The sequence below is a fragment of the Dermochelys coriacea genome, chromosome 7, assembly GCF_009764565.3.
Source record: "Dermochelys coriacea isolate rDerCor1 chromosome 7, rDerCor1.pri.v4, whole genome shotgun sequence".
Lineage (NCBI taxonomy): Eukaryota > Metazoa > Chordata > Testudines > Dermochelyidae > Dermochelys > Dermochelys coriacea.
The window spans coordinates 9723886-9735960 of record NC_050074.1 but is presented as its reverse complement, the minus strand read 5'-3'; the positions used below and the strand labels follow the sequence as shown (position 1 = coordinate 9735960).

The 12075-nt window shown below is 37.6% G+C and overlaps 1 protein-coding gene across 1 annotated transcript in view; it reads left to right on the top strand.

Annotated features, from left to right (window-relative positions):
• The first annotated feature begins 891 nt into the window (after positions 1-891).
• The window catches only part of MDFIC2 (MyoD family inhibitor domain containing 2), a 51821-nt gene continuing 40637 nt past the window's right edge, over positions 892-12075 (top strand). The window contains exons 1-2 of the mRNA XM_038411731.2: positions 892-1800; positions 2473-2560. Coding sequence (XP_038267659.1) covers positions 2473-2560 — 88 coding nt within the window. The 5' untranslated portion in view covers positions 892-1800. The remainder of the gene's footprint in view (positions 1801-2472; positions 2561-12075) is intronic.

The window sequence follows — 12075 nt, the reverse complement described above, 5'->3', positions numbered from 1 at the left end:
TTAAGGACTTTGACAAAATCCCTAGAAAAAAGCACAGCCTGAATGGATACATCTAAATGGGTCTGTTTCTAATATATTTTAAATCAACCAATCTCTTCATTTGACGTGGTACTTCCTGATAGAACACTAGCACCGGCCCTGATCCTGCAATCAGATCTATGTAGGCAGACCTATGCAAGTCTAATTGATTTCAGTGGAACTCTACACAGACACAGGAGTCTGCCTGCAACAATGTGGATCCAATTGCGGTATCAGCACCGCTGTTTGTAGATTCCAAGCACTTGCCTCTGTTCCCCACCCAAAGTCACAGGTGTAACCACATGAAAAAGATGTGTGCGTGTTGAAGAGGAAAGTCAGGGGGTGAGAACACTTGACTCCTGAAGTTCCACCCAGGATATTAAAATGCCAGTGTGGACATATCCCTTTATACCTCCCTGCCACCCAACCAGTGGTTGCAGTTATTCCCAAATTACCCTGTTTAAATTATTTTTTTAAACCAATGCGAGTCTCATCCTTGCATCATGCTGATATATAATAAGAACCTAATCTGCATTTCACAACTAGCTAAGGATGGTAGAAGAATCTCAGTCATGTTTGCAAAGGAGGTTTAAAAAGAGAAAGAAACAATATTTTCTCCTTGTTAGAAAGAATGACGTGATGGGAGAGGAGAAGAAGATATTGTCATAACAAAGGGAATGTGTATTATTTATTGGCCACACTTAAGCACTGGGATCTTGGATTACGGTATCTAGTTACAAATACTGCTTGAAATTTTGTAAATATTGCAAAAAGGTAAGATAACTGGATAACTCTGAATTTATTCCATAATTAATATTTTCAAAATTCAGCCCTGAAAATGAGTTTTCAGCTTTTTCTTTCTTGCTGCATATTACACATCTTTTTGTAAACAAGATCTTGTGGGCTTCTGAGCACCCTCAAATCCCACTAGCATTGGGCTTGATCCTGCTTCCAGTAATGTCAATGGGAATTTTGCTAATGACTCTGATGAGAGCATTATACAGCCCATTAATGAAAGCATACAGCACCTCACAAGATCAGGCCAGAGAGAGACAATAGCTCTGAACCTATGGGGCGCTGACTGTAAGCTCTTTGGGACAGGGACTGTCCCTGATTGAGGCCTTTAGGCACTACAATACAATTAATAATTATAAATAAATCCTACTTAATCCAGGCCTGCTCCCTTTGGCACCCTTGACTAGAATGACCCACTAAACTCACTGGGAGTTTGAAAGAGCATGGCACTTCACAGGATTAGGCTAGATCTTTCCTAAAGGGGCACTTCTGGACTAGTTTGCACATATCCATTATTATTTTAACTGGCATTTAGCCAAAACATTCTGGTATGTTCACCTGATTTGTTGCTATTAATTTCCCAGCTCTTTTCCCTTCTTTTACAGAGTCATTGAGTTATGAACTGCAACACTAATGTGTTTCCAAACAGTTCTTAATTTGGAAAGATGATGTTTTTATGCCACTCTGATAGGGCTGGGATGTTGTTCTCCGCCATCCCCCACCCCCAACACTCCACGTTTGATAGTGCATGAAAAAAAAAAAACAAAAAACCCCAAAAACCAACCCAGCAGTAAGTTGGCTGATTCTGGCAGCAAGACAAATCCAGCACCACACGTCAGGGAGGAAGAGAGCGCATTGCTCATCCTTTCAGTTTTGTCTGTGTAAGGGAATGCTGGACATCAACAGACAACAAAGGAGGCTGCAGGAAGAACTGCTGAACTGCTTCCAAACCCCACTACTTTTACCTCCTCTGATTGGAATATACAGGTAAAAATATTGAAATGCTTTAGCAACTGGACTTAGTGAAAAAGCAGTTAGAAGAAGACTAGACAGCCTAATTTTATTCCTAGCAAACAATGGAAGTAAACTACAATGTATGGTCTAATAGTTAATGTATATATAATACCCTCAGGTACTGTAACTTTGCATGCTTTGTGTTGAATGATTCTCGTTAGAGCAAATAAATTGCTGAAAGTGTTAGTAAAGATTTTATTGGTTACACTTTGCTAAAGTTACCTTTATAAATACTTTACTATTATTTATTTAATTATAGCTTACTTTGATAGCATTCTTTATACCTGCATTAAATAGGCAGAGTGGATATTTTTAGCCATAGTGGATCTATGATATGTGTTATAATGTACTTGTATTACCACCATGTTAAGAATTTATTATAAATGCATTTCATAATATAATTTATAACAACATTACTGAAGACTGCATCTACAATCAGCAATCATTTAATATTGATTTAGAAATGCTATATTAGTGTATTGTGTGAGAGATTATACAGTATATCAGGGATCAGAAAAAAAATAGTATATGTATTCATAGTTCATTACATGATATCAGCAATCTAAGAAGAGAATACACTTTTTGTTTGGAACCTTGGTTTAAAGAGGAACTTTTGACATCCCCAAATTCTTTTCTCCCAAATAGATGTCAGAAGACGAGACAGACAAGATAAAAATCAGAGCAACTGAAAGCTTTCAAAATGACAAGCAAAATATTCCTTGGTTGAATGAAGGTAGGTTGCATTGTTATTTATTACATTTCTATTTATATTCAGATATAATTCTTTTGGTTTATTAAAACTTACTGCAGCATAAAGACAAAAGAATGTGGATGAAACTCCCATTAACTTCAATAGGGCCCAGATTTAATCCCAAGAGTCCTCTAGCTGGAAGTCTCCAGTACATGCAAGTAATTTTGTTTAGTCTTCCAGATGGCCTAAGTTGTCAGAATTTAGAGCTGCTCAAAGGTTTGATTTCTTGATATAAATGAGCTTGCAATCATAGGGGAAGCTTTGTTATTTATTATTTTATTATTAATAATTATTATTATTTTGTAATTATTATTATAACTCTGCTACAGCCACAAAGCATTATGGACCAAACCCCCAGCTCCTTTCCAAGGTTTTACTACGTCAAACTACGAGTTAAGTGAATCAAAGTTTGTACGGGTTATACAGAGTTGGGTAACAATTAAGTAAGTACCTTGGAGTTTGGCCCTATATTATCTATGTTAGGGAAAGACAATATTATAATCTACTTCCAATATCCATCTGTTAGCATTGTTTTCTTTTTGCATATAAGGAAGATGACCAAATGTTAAGAAAAGTGAAGAGAAGTACCACAGTAGGAGATTGCAAAACTTTTCTTTCTGTAGGAAAGAAATTGCTAATAATTATTAAAAGAATTCAGATTTTATTCAAGTGCAAAATTTGTTTAAAAGCATTTAAGAGGAAAAATACATACAAGATTATGTTATTTATTTCATAATTGCACATAGCTACAATTATAAAGATGGAAGTTTCTTCAATATTTTACACTCTAAAAATTGATCTTCCAGTGTAATGCATAACAAATTACAAAATATAATCAGACACAAAGACTACCCTTGACTAGTGGAGTCACTGTATGTTATTTCACAATAGTTCATACAGTGTATATATGATAACTATATGCACTAAAGAGTGGAAATTCTAAAGGCAAAACATTACAAGATTTATGAAATGCATTTCTCACATACTCCATGCTCAAGAGTGTATTATGGTTTGTATTATATAAAATGACTTTTTAATTCTAACAATTTTTACGAGGGGTAAAAAGTGATCTGTTATTTTGAAATACTAGATGCATAGGTTTGCAAGAATGAAGAGCTCATTTATATTAATGATTATACTGTAATCTATAAAATGTGTTTTATTATATTTATGTTATTCCTACAGTATGTCAACTGAGTGGTAAGGTCTAGTCATTGGGAGTAATTCGCCCTGCAATTAAACAGAACAAGATTTTATTTTTTCTTGTTTTTCACTCCCTATGCTGACAGGATCATTGTAGAGTTGGCACTTCCAAGGAATGAAAATCATAGCATTGGGCAAATCTGATTGGTCAACATAGATTCTCTTTTTGGTTGAACAGTAACAACTTCCTTCCTTCTGTTCACAAATCCAGTGTCAGGGGGAACTCTGTGTATGCAAGGTTTGCAGGATGAGAGTCACAGAAGGCAATAGTTCCGATAGAGACAACCAAAGAAGTTTCTGATGCAACAAGACAATGTTGCACTCGCACTTGTAACATCAAAACTACATGAATGAGACCAAATCCATTCCAGCATAACACACAATTTGACATGATGCAAAAGGTGAATCATTATCATCATTTTATTGATGAGGAGACTAAAGCACAGGGAAGTTAAAAGACTAGCCTAACATCATAGAAAGTCCCCAGAGGGGTGGTGGGGAGCTTGGATCTCCTGACCCTAGTCATATCCATTTGTCGCATGGGTTCAAATAGGATTCAGCTTTATTGTGTCTCTTAGATCTGCAGATCCTTGCATTATAGGCTGATGATTCTCATCAACAGTATTTGTCAAAAGAACTTAGTATGTTTTTTGAAGCAATTATAAGCTTGGCTGATAAAGGTGTTAAAATAATATACTTAGACTTCTTTCAAAGGCATTTGACTTGATTGGTGTAACATGACATTTTGATAAAAAAAACTAGAATGATATAAAATGAACGTAGCACAAAGTAAATGGATTAAAAACTGGCTAACCAATAGGTCTTCCAACTATATAAATGGAATCATCATTGAGCAAGTGTATTTCTAGTTGGGTCACACAGGGATTGGTTCCTGGTCCTACGCTATTTAATATTTTTATCAATGACCTAGAAGAAAACAAAGTCATCATTGATAAAGTTTGCAGATGACACAAAAATGGGGGGAGTTCAATAATGAAGAGGATAGGTCAAAAAGATGCAGAGTGATCTGGATTGCTTGGTATGGAGGGTGCAAGCAAACAATATATGTTTAATATGGTGAATGTAAATGTATACATCTAGGAGCAAAGAATATAGTTCATACTGACAGGGTGATGGACTCTGTCCTAGGAAGAGTTACTCTGAAAAAGATTTGGGGGACATGATGGATAATCAGCTAAGCATGAGCTCCCAGTGGAATGTTGAGGCCAGAAAGGCTAATATGATATTTGGATGCATAAACTGGGAAATCTCCAGTAGGAGTAGATAGGTTATTTGGAACTTCTGTGACTACTGCTGGAATCCTGTGTCCAGTTCTGGTGTCCACAATTCAAGAAGGATTTTGATAAATTGGAGAGAGTTCAGAGAAGAGCCACGAGAACATTTACAGCAAATTCTTTCCCAGGTATCTGCCTGGTGGTCTTGCCCACACACTCAGGGTCTAATTGATCATCATACTTGGGGGCGGGAGGGAATTTCCCCCTGGGCAAGGTTGGCAGAGACCCTGGGGTTTTTTCGCCTTCCTCTGCAGAATGGGGCACAGGTCACATGCAGGTTTAAACTAGTGTAAATGGTGAATTCTCTGTAACTTGAAGTCTTTAAACCATGATTTGAGGACGTCAGTAAGTCAGTCAGAGGTTAGGAGTCTATTTTAGGCGTGAGTGGGTGAGGTTCTGGGGTCTGCAATGTGCAGGAAGCCAGACTAGATGATTATGAAGATCCCTTCTGACCTTAAAGTCTATGAGAATGATTAAAGGATTAGAAAACATGCCTTATGATAGGACTCAAGGAGCTCTATTTTCTTAGCTTAACAAAGTGGTTAAGAGGTGATTGATTACAGTCTATACGTACCTATATGGGGAACAGGCTCTTCAATCTAGCAGAGCAAGTTATAATAAGATCCAATGGCTGGAAGCTGGAGCTAGACAAATTCAGACTGGAAATAATGCATAAATTAGTTAACCATTGGACCAATTTACCAAGAGTCGGGGTGGATGCTCCATCACTGGCAACTTTTAAATCAAGATTGGCTCTTTTTCTAAAAGATATGCTCTAGGAATTATTTTGGGGGAAGTTCTGTGTTATATGGGTCGACTGGATGATTACAATGGTTCCTTCTGGCCTTGGAATCTATGAATCTGTTTCATTATGTAGGGAAACCAGACAGCAAGTATGAACAATTGGGATGGGAGTTGGGGGTAATAGGCACCTATCTAAGACAAAGCCCCAGAAAATCAGGACTGTCTCTATAAAATCGGGACATCTGGTCACCCTATCATTATGTATCTACTTCATTCTCTTGAGGAGTGTGTGTCAGGGATGCCTGATTGATGAAATGATAAGTAGAGCTGGGGTCCTATGTTTCGTTAGCATTAATAATATTTTTCTCACGTTATCAGTCTCTTCTGGAGGCTAAGAGCCAAATTCTACCCACTGATGACAATTTATTGTGAAATGCAACAGAGAGTAGAATTGGGCCTGAAAGATTTTCACAGTGACTGAGTTAATAAATGGTTGTGAAGTTTCTTGGAAGAGATAGACATTTTTATTTTTCCATTATTTCTATTGATTTTGTATGTTTTATTAATAATTTTTACAATATTTTTTGTGTGCAAACATTTTAAATACTTTGTGTATCGCTTCTGGCTTTCAAGCTAGGAGCAAACCAAACAGTCTGCAGCAGTAGCTTGACTTCTATGTTTAAACATTTTAAAAATAATAACATAGCTTTCAGCCATCCCAATAAACAACGAATTTTCTTTAGGCAGAGTAAAAAGCTGTATGTTCTTTTAGCATTCACTTTTAAAGACAAGTTATTTTTATTCATGGTTTTGTATTGATTATTTTTTCCTTCTGAAAAAACAATCATGAACCACATAGTAGCAGAAATATGCATAAGAAACATAGTATAGAATTTGATTTTATATAGTGTCTGTCATACTCTAGGTTTCCCAAAGTGCTCTATAAAGTAATAACTTATGTATTGTAGTGCAGTGACTCTGTATGCAAATGAGAGACCCATCATATACTCATCGGCCTTGAATATTATAACCTGTTTAACTGACAGAGGAAATGTTGACCCCAAATATCAGCTTTATTTATTCTCTACTCTTTTAAAAGGAATATTTAACTTCCACCTTGTCAGCACTAGCTGAAAGGACCTTAGTATTAAATTAGTTCCAAAGAATGGCACTGCTAACAGGAGTCTTTTTGACTCTGCCTTATAGCATCAGCATTGGATAAGAGACAAAGCCCTATAATGAGGGTGAAACTTCTGGCCAGAAAAACAAGAGAGCCATCAAATGGGCCTTAATGGCATTATAAAAATATATTATGTTCATTTGACAAACACAGTCAGCAGACCTGCAGACTTTGCTCACCAGTAACAACTTTGACTGATTGATACGTTTTAACCCTTTCCCTCATGCTTTGTTGGTTGCTCATCTTACACTTCAAAGCACCGACTGTCTCTTCCTATGTCTATATAGTATCTAGCATGTTGTGGGCACTATTGTAATTCAAATAAATAGAATAATTATAGAGATTTAAGCTAGAAAATGAGTGGCCCTGTCTTGCTAGCCTGTTAAAGGTCCTAGCACATTTATATACCTCTTGGGTCAAACTTGTAGACCTGGAACTAGATTACCATATGAGAGACTCTTTAGAACCATAATACTGCTGCAAGGGCTGCTGTAAGTTAAGTCAGCAATAATGGCCTCATTCCACCAGTTAGGGATCACTAGAGACTTCAGCCGCAAATCTTCTTGCCAGCAGTCCATTCCCAATACATTCACTTCACTGGAGAGCTGGAAGTAGAGTTTGGTATGTAGGCTTTTTGGCATCTCATGATGTCCCTCTCTTTCAGACTGGCTCACTTTCTACTGAAATAGGCCTGATAATAAGGAGGAGTGGACCTATATCCTAAGCACAAACAACTTTCACAATGAAACCATGTATTTTGTCCTATTGTAAAACTGGAGGCTGTGAAACTGCACAAGATCAAACAGTGAAGACATATATGTAACATCTCAACTCAAGTAAATGTTACCGCATAGGATCATTTACCTACTTCTCTCTAAAAAATATGATAGGCCAACTCTCTGCTAGCATAAATGGATACAGCTCTTCTAAATTAAGTGGAGTTTTGTCCAGTTATACCAACATAGAATTTGGATCAGTATCACCATCATTTTATTAGTGTACTAAATATGAATGAGTAAAGAGACACTGATGTAACTTGCAGGTAGTGTTAAAGAAATGTCCTTTGAGTGGATGTAACCCATCATTCCCACCAGTTTCACACTCCAGCCAGATATGCAACCACCAGACCATCACGCCCCAAGTAAGAAACAACACTAAGGGCTATTGAACACTCTTGAAATGTTTAATTCGAATCATGACAATATTAGAGCATCACAGAGAGTCTTCTGAAAATATGAATGCACAGTGGAAACTAACTGGGCAATAGCCCCCAACCTCTCACTTGCATCATTGTAGTGGTAACACAGTAGTGGTCAGAGCCTCAGCTGGGGTAAAGGGGAATCAATAGACCTATACCAATTTACACCAGCTGAAGATCTGGTTCAAAGTTCCAACTGGAAAGAAGTCCTCGGAGTTCTGTACAAACCCTAAATTTAGTCTCACAACATGAGTTAATTATATCTGTATGGATAAACTAAGGCAGAGAGAGATTACAAAACTTGCCTAAAGCAGTAAAGGGTGAAACTGATCCCTGTGCCAGGGGATCCCTGTGCCCTGTTGTAAGGGCTTCAGTGGGACTTGTGGGACATAAGAGATGAGTAGGCCTCCTGCTGGCCCGAACCACAGCAGTCGGTTTCATCCAAAGTGATTAGAGCAAGGACTATAACCCAGGAACTGACACTAGAACAATTTTATTTGTGTAAAATTCACATTTTGTTCCGTGACATTTTCACACAAAGGTCTACTGTTTCAGTCAGCTCAGCTCTGCACGCATGCATCCTCCTCCAAATGTAACTTCTGTGAAAACTGAATGAACTGGCTTCCTCGCTCCTCTACCGAAAGTGTGAAAAAATGCTAATCTCCAGCCTTTCCCCAAAATAGCCCCTTTCCACTCTAAAGTTCTTATACATTAGTAGCATTTTGGCAAAAAAAAAGAAAAAAAAAAAGCTTTTTTTGGTTCATTTTCTTACAAATAGTGTGTACATCTCTAGTCCTGACTTTTAATACCCTGCTCTAACCAATAGATCTTCCCTCTAGAGTGAAATTGAGCCCTGTGCAGTGGGCCAGAACAGTGTCAGCGCTTAACCACAAAATAGGGTTTAAGCAGTAGATAAAGACTTGTGCACAGGAGTGAATTTAACTCCCAAAGAAGGAAGTACATATTAAAAGTGAGTCTTGCTTATTTTATGGACCTGATTGTAATGATGATATTCACACCAACTAGTACCTTACTCCACAAATAGTCCCACGGGGTGAGGTTCTGTGCTGCATCTCTTAATGGCACAACACAGAACTATCAGCCTGGAGCAGGGATAATAAGATGGCTTTCTGGGCTGCTCTTGGAGTTTTAAGCAGCCCTTTCCATAATTTAGGGGGTCTAAGCATACGTGTACATTGTAAATTGGGTCCACTGACTTCCGATTCTTTAAAAGAGTCCAAACCTATTTAATTTACCTCCTGATGGGAGGCTATGCTACACTGCAAACTAAGGTGTGATTGTAATGTGGGTAGGCATACCCACACTAGCTTTAATCTAGCTAACAGAGGTAACGATATGAGTCAAGATGTCAGGACATGAACTTCATTGCAAATAGCAATCTGAGTGCACCCCCAATGAGCTTATACTAAGGTACTACGTCTCTACTGTTGTTACCCATGCTAGCTAGATTAAAGCTAGCGCAGGTATGCCTACCCACACTACAATCACACCTTATTTTGAGGTGTAGACATATCCTAAATTCAGGAGATTAATTAAACAGATTAGGACCCTGAAAGAAACCAGTGGACCCAAATCTGCTCTCACACCTAGAAACTGGCTTCCCAAATTAAGCTGAAGGCAGGGATTTGGTCCAGAAGTTTTCACTCTCTCTTTCCAGCATGAATTATTGTAATGGGTTTGGACAGTTTTATAAAAGACCGCTGGTGAAGTAGGACATTTCAGGCCTATTCATACAGCAACCAATAAAATAGCCAAATAACTACACAATGAATGCTGTAATCTTAGCTGATGCTGTCCAGCTAAGAATGACAAAAAAAAAAAGAAGACATGTAAAAACTGATGCTACTGATCCCAGAGGGTTAGAATTCCTGGAAGGTGCCATGTCAGCTTCAGGACTATGACCAAATGAATTAATTAAGACAACCCTTCCTTTAAGTTGTAAAACAGTAGATTTAAAGACTCTCCTCCAATGGAAATGGAGTATATGAAATGTAAAATGATTCCAGTTCAGTGCTCCTAATGGCAGTTTTATAAACTGAGTAGTGCTTGATCTCTGCACTGCAGACCCCTTGGAAATGAAAAAAAATCAACTATAGTCATATAGCGTGAATGTACAGTATCTGAACGAGAAGGCACACTATTCTCCAGCAACTGGAAGATATTTAAAAGTAAACTTCCACTCTGAAAGTCAACTGTAAAAATGGTTCCATATCTGTTAAGTCTCATTTCCTTTCCATTCAAATTTGCTCAGTTGCCAGGAAAAACTAGTTTTTCTAACAAGCATTTTGGTAAACAAGCCAAGATCTGAAAATAGGCTATGTTCTTTTTGTCTCATGCATCAGTAAAGATTCTGCAGGCCAAATTCTGCTCTCAGCTGTGCAACTTTATTATCTTTAAACTTTGCCCTTGGTGGCACAAGTATAAGCAACGGCAGAGTTCTGCACAATAGCTACAATTTAACTGGTGATGTGCAATCCAGAATAGATTCCAACTCACATTTCCTTAGTCCTCTTGGGTGTCAACAATTAAAGACTGCAGAATTTGGCTCAAGTGTGCTTACAAGCTGCTGGACCAAGAGCTTACTGAAGCAGTCACAAACATTCCATTCACAAGGTATCTCAAAGCATTTTACCATCTCACCTAGGTTAAGGACCTATTAAATGCAAAACAGGTCTGTTGTACTCCTATAGAAGCCAGAAAGATGCATGTGTGTGAATAGGCACAATAACTATACTGGATTATAAAGAACGTTTATTACCAATAAAAGTGGTGAATATTTTAGAAGACTCATAATAGAATTGTTAAAGATCCTGAATATAAATCTTCTCTCTAACAAGAATTTGTTGGTATTTGATTCTAGTACATCTATCATTTTCAGTAAGCTGTTTGCTTTTCTTTTAAGGTAAAGGGAAGCATACAGTTATTTTCCTTAACTAATGGAAACATTTTTGAAGGCTCAAAAAACAAATAATAACTGACACCAGTTGTACTCTGGGGTAATTGCACTGACTTCAGTTGGTAGCTTTTGATTTATACTGGTCTCAGAGGAGGATAAGGCCTGATGAAGCCACATATATAGTATATGTATCTGAAGGCTTATTACTATGAAAAAGCAGTCTGCACTCCTGTTAGTGAGAATTGTCCATGTCTCATTGAGGTTTTCCTAAAATTCATTTAGAAATCTTTTTTATTGCTTAAGAGATAACCCATCAGAAATAATCTGTTGTATAGGCCAGATTCTCAGCTGCACCCAGCCTGAAGGAGAGTTATAAATAAGCTGGTGGCAATCATACCAGCATAGGTTAGAGCAACTGCAGCCTGCTCTGAACTACTGTACCTGGTGATGGACCCCATTTCATGAATGAGTTTAGAGTCCTTCTGCAAATAAACTGGCTTCAGATGTATACATTCCAAAGTAACCTATGCAACTTTTCAAATGGAAGTACACTTTCATCCATTGGCAGGGAAGTATTTCAGTGCTACACCTGCACATATTTTACCATTTAAGATTCTTTTTCATAGTTCAGAAGTTTCTTTTTGCACAGCTACAATTTTCAGAAAATTGTTTTCAGTTTTTCCAGGTTATGTATTGATAAGTAGAATGAATCATTGTCAATCATTCTGAGGAGGGCCCCTGTGACAGTTAAAGTAACAAGACCTGATTGAATTCCTCAAAATGAAAAATAAATTGCAGCTGAGGCACTGATCAGTTTTTACGGAGGTTCAGAGGTCTCCCATTTTTCTTTTAATAAAGTAGGGCCTTATTCACTACAGGTGGAATTCATCCCCGTGCAAAGGACCAACATAAGATCTATGCATGACTTAAATACCACTTAAGTGGTGGGCAAGCTTTGGC